We start from the raw sequence: 11,426 nt of genomic DNA, 5'->3' as shown, positions 1-11,426 counted from the left end.
AAATAAAAAAATTTAAAAAAGAAAAAAAGTGAAGTGCTATCATTTTTGGCAAAACGAATGAAACTAAAGGACATTGTGTTAAGTAAAATGAGTTAGAAATACCTCATGTCATTCATATGTGTGGTAGCTAAAAAGATGATCTCAGATATAAAAACTAGCAGAGATGCATTCTAAGGATCCAAGCACAAAGAAATAAGATGGAAATGCATATTATCTTGATGTGATAATTACATGTTATAGATGTATTATTTAACTGCACCCTACAAGTATATAAATTATGTGTTAATTAAAAGAAAAATAAATGGACTATAAGGTTTTTGCTGTTTCTTAGTATGTCAATTATTAGTACTGAACAGTTAAAAGAAGATACTCTCACTGAAGTATGAAATGTCTGATGTTTTCAAATGCTTCTCATTGCAGGCTCTTTGCCCCTTAAGAGATGTGCCTTCTCATAGTAACCATGGAGATCCTTTGTCATATTACCAAACTGGTGACATCATTCGAGGTGCTCAGTTTTATTCTAATGAAAAGTAAACAATTAAAAAAAATTTTTTTAAAAAGTCAGTGTGGTGGTGCACACCTGTAATCCCAGCACTTATTTGTAATCCCAGCAGGAGGATCATGGCAAGTTGGAGGCTAGCCTGGGTTACACAGTGAGCCGAAGGCCAGCCTAGACTACAATACAATCGCAAAATCCTGTCCAAAAGAATGCCCCCGCCCCAGAAATTTTTTTATTAATTTTGACAATGTAGACTAATGAGGGGGTAGTGTTAGGAGATGTTTATGCATTTTTAGGTTAGTGTACATTTTCCTCTTAGCTTAGTTCTCTTTCTCTTCTTTTTTGTATTTTAAGCTGGAATCAAGGATATTGACAGGTACCATGAAAAGCTTGCGGTGTCTCTGTATAGCTCATCTCTTCCACCACACCTATCTAATACTAAACTAGGTGTCATTACTTCTGAAGAGCTTCCGTTGTACTACAGGTATTTATCCAAACTTTCAGCAGCAGTTCATTACAAGTTTCTTGGATTAAAATAACATTTTGTGAAACTTCTCACACACGGAATTTGAGTTTCTGTTGTGGTAAAATGTCATTTTATTTTTATAAACCTTAAATTACTTCAGACTTGGTAGAAGAAACCCTACCATGATGTAGTATGTACCTGTGCAAAAATGATTTTAGTATATAAGCCTCTTACAATAATGCTATTTAATAGAAATGATGTATACTACTAATAATTTACTCACTTTTATATTTTTGTGTCCCTTTTTTTTTTTTTTTTCAAGGAGGAGTGTTGAACTAAATAGTAATTCTTTGGAATCCTATGAAAATATCATGCAGAGTTCTTTGGGATTTGTTAATCCAGGAGTAGTTGAATTTCTCCTAGAAAAGCTAGGAATAGATGAATCTAATCCACCATCTTTAATGAGAGGCCTACAAAGGTATAGTCCATTTCTGTTATTATCTTAGGTGGTAGGAAAATGATGCTAACCTAAGAAATGCATAGCTTAGAATATACTGATCATCCTAAGCCTAGCAGGAGAATAAACTGGGGGATCCCATCTCCTGGGCCATATCACATGTCTTATGCTTAAGAAATACATTTTGTTCATAATACTCACTTTTTGACAGTTTAAGGATTTTTGCTGTATAAATGCATTACAGAGCTCTTGCTTGGGATTTACTTAGTCTTGGGGGCCTGTCAGGCAAAGTGAAATGTAGTTATTTAAGAAGTATTTATTGTTTGACCTTTATTTTCTTTAATAGCAAAAATTTCTCTGAGGATGATTTTGCTTCTGCATTACGAAAGAAACAGTCTGCATCTTGGGCTTTAAAATGGTATGAAGATTGTTTTGACAAAATCTTTATCTAGATAGTCTCAAATTAGGATAAATTAGCATTTTTATGTTTATCATTAAGACCAAAATTTGTTTATACATGAAATAAGATTCTTTTCATATTAACTTTTTTAGATAAGTATTGTATTGGTCTTATGTTGTCAATGTAACAGACCTAAATTTCATTCTGCATTTTCAGTTTTTTTCAAAAAGAACCATACTGATATCTGTGTTTTATAAATATTCATTATGGAAATATTAAAGGCAGAGTGCTGCTTAGGTATTGAAAGTATTTTTGAAAACTAAATGTTTGCCAGATTTGAAGACCTTTGCTTTTAAAATATATTGTACTAACACTTATTTTTTTAAAGTGTGAAGGTCGGAGTTGATTATTTTAAGGTTGGACGCCATGTGGATGCTATGAATGAATACAATAAAGCTCTGGAAATAGACAAGCAAAATGTGGAAGCTTTGGTAGCTCGTGGAGCATTGTAAGTGAATTATGGATTTTAAAAGTGTTTGCCAATTAAATGTGAAAAAGATAAAGAGCCCACAGGATTAAATGTCTCTCATTTAATGTCTATAGATATGCAACCAAAGGAAGTTTGAACAAAGCAATAGAAGATTTTGAACTTGCATTAGAAAACTGCCCAACTCATAGGAATGCCCGAAAATACCTCTGCCAAACACTCGTAGAAAGAGGAGGGCAGTAAGTATCAGATTTGTTAATAGTCGGTCTCTTTCAAGCAACTGCTATAAAAGCTCAAACTTTGTGTGAGGAAATAGAATCAGGAGCTCCCTCAGTTCAGAATCACTGAAACATAGTTACTGAAAAATGTTTGGCAGAGTAGTTGTATCATAAATATTTACTGACTGATAGACCAGTGTAATTTCTAGATTATTTTGAAGGAATGTAATACTTCAAACATAAATAATTTAGTAATAGCCTACTTTAATAGCTAAGATCCCATTTCGTTACTATGATTCTGCTATTTAAAAAAAGATCATCTCTTTCTTGTTTCATGAGTTTAATTCTGGCTTGGATGATAATTCTAGTTTGAATCATCACAAATTCCAAATTAACAAGTTATATAGACTTCTCAATAGTGACTGACCAGTGACATACTTTCTCAGAAGGTGGACAGCTAGTGACTGCTGAGATGTAGTTATCTTAGTGCCTGTGTATTGACGATCAGGAGTGGGCATTCACCCTCAGCCAGAACTCTCAGCCACCTTCAGATTGTTCCTGTCTCCCTTCATCCCTCCTGCCAACACAGAACTGATCTAATTTTTTCTGTAAACTAATAGCATTTTGCAGAGTCCTTTTTACTATTCTCTGTCTATACTTTTAAAATTTTACTTTTTTACAGCATAGATTTATGAACTTCAAATCTACAAACTGGTTATGTAATACGTCACTGCTTATTTCAAAAGAACTTGAATGGATTTTTTTTTTTTTTTAATAAAAAATAGGGTCAGGGAGACAGCTCAGTAAAATAAGTTCCTGCCTGGCAAGCACAGGGTTCTGAGTTCAATTCCCAGTACTGCAAAAATAATAATAACAAAATTTAAAAATGCCTGTGGAAAGGAAAAATTCCAATGAACTACTAGAAGACAGCCCATATAGTTCTGTGCTAGCAGGCAAGATTGTACTGAATTTGCAGGTAGCAGTTTATCATGTGTTTTCTTATAATTCTACAAAGCATGCTAGTATTACTTCATTACATGCAACAGATTTTCATTCTTTGTGATCGCTTTACCAAATAATTTACAGTACAAAGGATATGATTTAGGTATTGGTAAATAATTTGCTAATCATGGCTTTTCCGTAAAAGTTCCGTCATGTAATCCTCTGGCCTATAAATACATTTGGATACTTTTGTTGTTTTTACAAAGCACTAAATCTGCCTTTCAAACTCAGGTTAGAAGAAGAAGAGAAGTTTTTAAATGCTGAAAGTTACTATAAGAAAGCTTTGGCTTTGGATGAGACTTTTAAAGATGCAGAGGATGCTTTGCAGAAACTACATAAATATATGCAGGTGATTCTTTATTTTCTCTTAGAAATTTAATGTTAAAAATAATGTCAAAATATAATTTTCTTCTAGGGAACAATATTCTAGATGACTTAAGTGCAGCATTATGAAAATTTCTTTTTAAATATAGTTTTCTGAATGAAGTTTGACATTATTTCATAGTGTTGCACTTTTTTAAATGCTTGCACTCAAAAATAACTCCAGGAAAATTCCTAAATGCAGTATGTGGTTTTGAGAACTGTACTTTGTAGTGTGCCTACCTAGAACTATAGCTGTAAAGTTAGCACTGTTGATACTATAATTGAGCTAATTATGAAAACCTTTTTGAGATATTGAATATGCTTCTTCCTGTAATACTGATGATGATGTTTTCTCATGCATTCTCTTCTGAATTGGACCGTTGCTGCTGTGTCTGTGACATCTGGTGCTGCTCATCCCCATCCACAAACTGGAAAATGCTTTCTTATGTAATCATGCATCCAACTGGGCTGTGCTATTTTTAAAATGGTTTGTATTTGAACATGGTGTCCTCAACCCCCCCAATTCACCTTAATGAAATGTCATTATTTGAATTTTATTTGTCAATTTTGCATCCTTTTTAATCTTCTCAATTTTTAAAAATAATTTTTCATGTTTTATTTTTTATCTTTTTTTGCACTCTGGGTCATTGGTACTACTGCAATGGCTTCCCCTCTTTTCATGGGATACCAACTGCAATATGGTCCTCAATACTGTTCTGGCCATTTTAATGATTAATGCTAAACATCTGTATAATTTTCTTCTTATGTTACAAAATACTTCCTTAATGATGGCTTTATGGTGATTTGGGCATATTAAATTGGGTTTCTGGTTTGGGATGGTCTCTTAAATACCGGGTTTTGTATATTCTATTTTTAACGTGTGGTTTTCTCTGATATCTGGGTTCTAAAAGAAATCTTTGGAATTAAGAGAAAAACAAGCTGAAAAGGAAGAAAAGCAGAAAACAAAGAAAATAGAAACAAGTGCAGAAAAATTGCGTAAGCTCTTAAAAGAGGAGAAAAGGTAAACTATAATCTTCAGTATTTTAACTTAAGCAACTACCAGGGTTGAACCCAAAGTGCCATACGGAAAAAAAGTAAGTTAAAAAAAATTGAAGTGATATCTGTTAAGAATTCTCACCAAGGATGTGTACCATATGGTTTTCTATAAAGAGTCTAGCCAAAGTGGAAAGTAACAGTAGAACTCTGGAAAATAAAATTAATCCTAGAATTAAAATACAGAGTAAGTTATTTTAATTATCTGAATGTTAGAGATGTTTTAGAAGTAGAGCACTGGCTCTACTTGGGGTGGTTTTTCCCTACATAATATTTGGCAGTGTCTGGAGATATTTTTGGGTGTCACAGTTGGTGGATAGAGGTCCAAGATACAGTTAAACATTCTGCCATGCACAAGAGTGCCAACAGAAAATTTAAGTGAAGCTTAAATGGCCAGATATAAAACTTCAATATTTTCCTTTTGGCTTTATTTACTCTTAAGTTTTTAACACTAGAAGTGTCACTGTGTTGTTCAAAAATAATGAATTTGCTCACAGTGACATCCCGAGCACAAGTATTTTTTCCACAAATCATTTTGATGGTAAAATTGGATTTTGTTGTAACTGAAATCATTACATCATACTTCGTTTGTATGTTATGTGAGCTAGAGCTTGGTCAAAATCTTTAAGCCTGGCCTGGTAAGCACAAGGTCCTGAGTTCAATTCCCCATACAAAAAAAAAAAAAAAAAAAAAAAACAGGATAAAAACAAATCTTTAAAAAAAACAAAATAGTATCAGAATCTTTATAAACATTAGTAACATTTTCATATTTCACATACCTGATGAGTTAACTATATTTTTTAGGTTAAAGAAGAAAAAAAGAAAATCATCATCTTCCTCTTCAAGTGTTTCATCTGATGATGAGTCTGTTTCTTCTTCCTCATCCTCCTCATCTTCCTCTTCTGATCACAAAAGGCATAAGAAACATAAGAGGACCCGTTCAGAGTCTTCTCGCAGTTCCAAAAGGCATACATCTAGGGCATCTTCAAATCAGGTAGATCAGAATAGGAAAGACGAGTGCTACCCAGTTCCAGCTAATACTTCAGCATCTTTTCTTAATCAAAAACAAGAAGTGGAAAAACTACTGGAAAAGCAAGATAAGTTACAATATCCAAAGACACAAGTAAAAGAGAAAGTTAGGTGCCCTTTTTCTTCATCTTCAGTTGAAAGACCGGATGATTTTGGAGGTAGGTCTGAAGATCCAAAAGATTCTTACAATAGCTATAAAACCCAGGCAGGTGGTAGCAAAATAGAAAAGCCATATAAATCAGAAAGACATTTTTCCACTAGAAGAAATTGCTCAGATTCCTTCTGTAGGAATTCAGAGGATAAAATGTACAGTTATAGGAGATTTGACACAGACATAGAGGGAAGAAGAGAACATTACAGAAGGTGGGAGCCAGGTTCCATGAGGCATTCCACTTCACCAGCCAGTTCAGACTATTGGAAGTCAGTGGAAAAACACAAGAAGTACACTTACCCTGGATCACATGATTTCAGTAGACATGAGCAAAGGTACCGATTAAATGTCAGTCAAGGAGATTATGAAAGAGAGGACAGTTCTAGGGAAGATAACAAAGCACAGGTTCCAGAAGATGATGGATTAAGTAGCAAAGAGCAGTCAGAAAGCAAAGTTAAAAAAAATTTACCTCAAAATTTACTCAATATATTTAATCAGATAGCTGAATTTGAGAAAGAAAAAGGAAATAAGCCAAAAAACTAATATGTCAAGGAAATTTGTACTCTTATACTAAGCACTAGTAAATATTGTATATCTCATTTGTAACAATCTCATGCAGAAACCCTGCTAAAATTGTAGAGCTTATAGAAAGCTAATCTGATCTGTTTCAGTTGTAGGTCCCTTTGTCACAAATTGAATTTTGGGCTTTCCATGAGTATGTACAGTATATTTCTTACTATGACAATTTAAATTTCTTTACCTAAATGAAAGGTAATTCTCTGAAAACATTGCTTCATTGTATTATGGTATATGCAAATTCCTGGGCCCATCCTATGTTGATGTTTGGCAGAAAGTTAAATTTGTGCATTAAATGCTTGAATCATTTCATCAAAAATAACTTTTCTGTTAAAAGCCCTCAGATTGTGAAAGAGCATGTTTGAATGTCTCTTGAGTACTATTTTACATCATGTTTAATTTTTTTTGGTTTTATTCTAAAATAGAAGATCACATCTATTAATTGGCCTCCAAAAAGCCTAATTTAATTAAAAGTGATCTGTGAACACTCCATGGCTTTTACTCAGTTAACAGTTTTCAAATAAGACCAGGAAAGTTGACTAAGAGTCTGTTTTGCTTGTTTATCCATTATTGGGTTTTTTTGTTTTTTGTTTTTTGTTTTACTTTTAGCATTACAGCCATAAGAAATTTAACCTTAAGCACTGTTAAGACCCTTAGAGACTGTTTCTAGTCAAGAGTAGATCAGAATAGAAACCTTTTAGCAGAAATAGCAGTGGTAGGGAAGCACCCTGTAAGTCTGTTACTTCTCTGGGGAAAGACAAATAGGGAACTGTCCTAGTATTGCAAATGCTCTGTTCACAAATTGTGAAGCCTATTTTTAAATAGCTTAGGACTAGCCTGTTTTTTTACTTTTCTTCCTTATTCTTAGCATCTCACTTCAAGTACTGCCTCTTAAGATCTGAATAAAAGACTAGGCCAACCATAGCTTAATTTTACTCAGAATAAATTTCAGCAGCTACAACTAAAGAAGGAAGGGTCTTGGATTTTAAAGATCTTCCCCAAATTACTAAATATAGTAATCTGGGAGTTACTGGGAAAGAAGTATAATTTAATTGTTGGGATTGTGGTGCTTTTTAGAATCTTCGTAATGTAAGATTCTAGAAGCTGTAAATGGTGATGAAATTTTAATCCGATCACAAGGCAACAGAGGATGGGTTTAGGTGGAAGCATAGGTGGGTATCCATCTACAAAGGTCCCAGTAAGAATGATAAAGGAAGAGACAATTCCACCTGTCAGCTTGCCACCAGTAAAATACCAAACCTTTAATACTATTAATGTCATTTGTGTCCTTCAGTTTGTAGTGATGTGTGAGCCTAATGGAAAAATCTGAAATTTGTTTTGCAGTGGAACAGGGAAAAGAAATCCTGGTTAAGAACATATCTAATGACAATAGGAATAGGCTAAATCATTCCTGCACTGACAGTCTTTGCAAGAAGAAACTCAGTGTTGTATGTATTAATAGTTCTGTCATCCCTACACACTTGTACATCATGGAGTTTTTGTTGTGCTTTGAAGTACTGAGGATTATTTCTAGACAGGGCCTTTTACCATTGAGCTACACATCCCAAACTATTTTTTGTTGTTGAGATAGTGTAGCTCAAGTTGGCCTCAAACTTGACAATCTTTCTGCCTCAGCTCCCAAGTAGCTGGGATTACAGGTGTGTGCCATTGAACCTGGCCATAACAAGCTTTTCAGAAAGCAAAAACTACCTCTTGCATAGCCCCTTGACACTTGAGAAAACCCTAGCACAGCTCCAAACTTTACACATACCATTTTACCTCAGTGTTAAGATAGTGCCTTATCTTTTAGGCTAATTGAATTTAAGAATTCCTTCTTTCCCAGAGTCTCTTGAAATATACCAGATTTAAGCAGAGCCCAACCAGTTTCTAACAGCCCATCACAGGAAGAAAAGAAAAGTACTATTAAAGATTAAATTGTGAAAAGTTCATAATGATGTCTTCAGTAGTTTTTCTCAGCATTGGTTTGGAACATACTTGGGCTGTCTATGTCTTGGATTCCTTAACTTAGAAGAATGGCTTTTGGGGTGTTAAGATCGGATTTGGAATTAAAGGGACTATTCCTCTGTTTTGCCAGTTAGTATTATACTAAAGTTAGAACTATTAGTTTATTTAAGGGTTAAATGTACTCTTGTATGCTGGCCATAAAACCTAATGATTCCACAACTACTGTGCTAGGCTCTAGATAGCAACTTAGTAAACAGGAAGTTGTAGGTGTAGTGCAGTTACTGTGTATCAAACCCTGTACATTTATATTACCAAGTTTTAAGAAACTTTACATAATTGCTACTTTCCATACTACAAGTGAAAAAAGTATAGCCAGTAAATAAGATGTAACCCCCAACTTCAAGGAATACATTTAATGTTTTGAGTTCCAGGTAATTTATAAATTAGTAACAGAGAGTAAGAACTTGGCTGAACAAAATGACATAATCAGTTTTTAGATCTTCTAAGTCTCATGCTTCGTTTCACACACAAAAAAATTACCCAGTTTTTTACCCATCTTAATTTGTGCATATAAATACTATATTTTCTAAGCTATTTCTAAAACGAAATGAGAAACAAAGGAATTTGTTGATAATGGTTAAGACAATCACAGTAGCACTGAAAAGTTCAAAGTGCTGGGCACTAAGTATTAACTGGAAAATCTAACTTTAAGTGTGGTGTTGTACCTCGGGTGTAAGTCTGTAGAATTCTTTGGCAAATCATAGCTGGCTTCTTTAAATTATTTATTAAGGGTATTTCCAAAAATATGCTTGGTTGACTTATTTTAACAGCAAAATCTTTAATATGTTTGAGTTTTTAAAGGGCAGAGTGGAATAATTCTTGGAAATTTAAGCTGCTTTTTTTTTAAACTGTATTTTTCTTACCAATTTTCTTCAGGGGTGTAAGTTAATAACTGTCTTAATTACAAGTTATACCAAAAGAAGGAACTATGTTCAACAGATTATTTTTCCTAAAAGTCTGAAAAATAAATTTCTTTGAATTAAAAAACCTAATTTGGGAATCTAATAAAAATAAATGTAAATTTTCTTACTGTGATATGCAATGAATCTTCAGAAATTTCTTCCTAAGATTCTGTTACCTTAGCAGTATGTAGTATATTTTAACACCACAAACATCAAAATTGGAATGAAAAGCACTATTTGTCCCCATGCTTGTATACCTTATAGCCTCATAAAAAAAACCTGTTATTATTTTCCTTCTCTGAGAATAAAATTGTAGGAAACTAAGAAAATTACCTTAAAAACAACAGCTTTTACATTTTCTCATTTTCTACTGGATAAAACCTTTGGTCATCTTATATTTCTAGTAGGCTTCTTTATATCATTATATGGAGCTCAAAAATCAGATGGAACTTACAATTAAGTAGGAGATATTTGTTTTTGTGTTTAAAACTTGTTCAAAAATGTAATGTTTATTTGCCATTCTTGTTGCTTTTCAAAGTAGTTGAACTGCTAGCACTGATTGACCTAGAACTACTGCCTACTGGTGAAGAGTCTGGGAGGTTGAGCTCCAGTACTTTAACAGAAGCCTGAGAAGCAGAAGTATTTACGCTACTCCTAGAAGACCTAAGGGAAAAGAAAAAAAAATTACAAATTTAATGCAAATTTATACTTCAAAAGACCCCCTCATTGAAAAAAGATACCATAATTTAGTAAAAGAAAAATGTATATATTACTAACGCTTAAAAGTATGACCTGGGGCCGGGGAGATTACTCAGTAGAATAAGTGCTTCCCTGGCAAGCACAAGGGCCTGAGTTCAACCCTGGTTCCGCCAAAAGAATAAAATAAAAGTATAACCATTAATAAATATCCAAAAGTAATTTTAAAAAAGGAAATAGAAACAGTTTTAATAAATACTTCAAAGTTCCTATGAGAAAATATTTTCAACTTAGTAGCTTCTTAGAGTTACTAAGTTTGCAAGAGTAATTAATAATTAAAAGTTTGGAAGGTAATTAAAATAGTTTATGTAATTTAAGCTGAAGAGGAAAGTGAGGTATGTGGCAGGGATAAAATCGTAGGATCATTTCGAAAATTACTAGGCACACAATTCAAATGTTTTTAAAATACATTATGAAAGTATGGAAAATTTACTTAACATATTTACATAGAAACACTTTAATACTTAAGCACTGTTCTGGTGTTTTCCATAAAATCTCAAGTAGCTGCTGAATATAGGAAACAAAATTCTAAAATCAGGATCATTTTATTTTGCCAGCAGTGCATCAGAGCATTGATTAAGCATCCCTAAAGACAATTCTGGTAATGTTGAGTTGCAGGAGAAAACCAAGCTTCCTTTTTAGCAAAATAAAGTCTGATAAAACCCTGGTTGTGTAAGATTTCACAAATTTGGCTGTAATCACAGAAATAATACTTTCTATACCTGTACTTCTGTTGCCATCTTACAACTTTTATAGCAAGATTTTATTAACCTTCCACTTACCTTAGTGATAGCAGTGAGACCTGTGAAGAAGATACAGAATTCTGGTGGCTGCCTTTACTACTTGCTATAGGTAGCTCTAATCCAGTCTGGAAAATATTTAACAGTAATTATTAGACCTACTAGATTTTACAGAATTTTTTAAATTAGATTTTACTTTATAATGGACATCATAAATTGTATTTTCATTAAGTGTTAAAAAACTAAGGAGTAGGAATGTAGCTCATGGTAGAGCCCCTGGCCTAGAATTTACCAGGCCTAGA

At 33.3% G+C, this 11,426-nt stretch overlaps 2 protein-coding genes across 3 annotated transcripts in view; one reads left to right on the top strand and one right to left on the bottom strand.

Moving 5' to 3' along the window:
• Ttc14 (tetratricopeptide repeat domain 14) overlaps nucleotides 1-8,613 on the top strand; it is a 10,958-nt gene extending 2,345 nt beyond the window's left edge. The window contains exons 4-12 of one of the 2 annotated variants that reach the window (XM_004647276.2): nucleotides 421-505; nucleotides 854-983; nucleotides 1,288-1,443; nucleotides 1,769-1,840; nucleotides 2,211-2,330; nucleotides 2,426-2,548; nucleotides 3,761-3,878; nucleotides 4,804-4,913; nucleotides 5,750-8,613. In XM_004647276.2, coding sequence (XP_004647333.1) covers nucleotides 421-505; nucleotides 854-983; nucleotides 1,288-1,443; nucleotides 1,769-1,840; nucleotides 2,211-2,330; nucleotides 2,426-2,548; nucleotides 3,761-3,878; nucleotides 4,804-4,913; nucleotides 5,750-6,668 — 1,833 coding nt within the window. In that variant the 3' untranslated portion in view covers nucleotides 6,669-8,613. Of the gene's footprint in view, nucleotides 1-420; nucleotides 506-853; nucleotides 984-1,287; nucleotides 1,444-1,768; nucleotides 1,841-2,210; nucleotides 2,331-2,425; nucleotides 2,549-3,760; nucleotides 4,380-4,803; nucleotides 4,914-5,749 lie in introns of those variants that run through there. The other variant, XR_192908.2, reaches the window with a different exon arrangement.
• The window catches only part of Ccdc39 (coiled-coil domain containing 39), a 44,471-nt gene continuing 40,582 nt past the window's right edge, over nucleotides 7,538-11,426 (bottom strand). Inside the window, exons 18-19 of the mRNA XM_023707550.1 lie at nucleotides 11,167-11,268; nucleotides 7,538-10,291 (exon numbers count right to left, since the gene is read on the bottom strand). Coding sequence (XP_023563318.1) covers nucleotides 10,138-10,291; nucleotides 11,167-11,268 — 256 coding nt within the window. The 3' untranslated portion in view covers nucleotides 7,538-10,137. The remainder of the gene's footprint in view (nucleotides 10,292-11,166; nucleotides 11,269-11,426) is intronic.

Source organism: Octodon degus, unplaced genomic scaffold, assembly GCF_000260255.1.
Source record: "Octodon degus isolate 3935 unplaced genomic scaffold, OctDeg1.0 scaffold00298, whole genome shotgun sequence".
In the NCBI taxonomy this organism is placed as follows: Eukaryota; Metazoa; Chordata; class Mammalia; order Rodentia; family Octodontidae; genus Octodon; species Octodon degus.
Note: the sequence above shows the minus strand (reverse complement) of the source record. Positions and strands in the feature narration are given on the sequence as shown.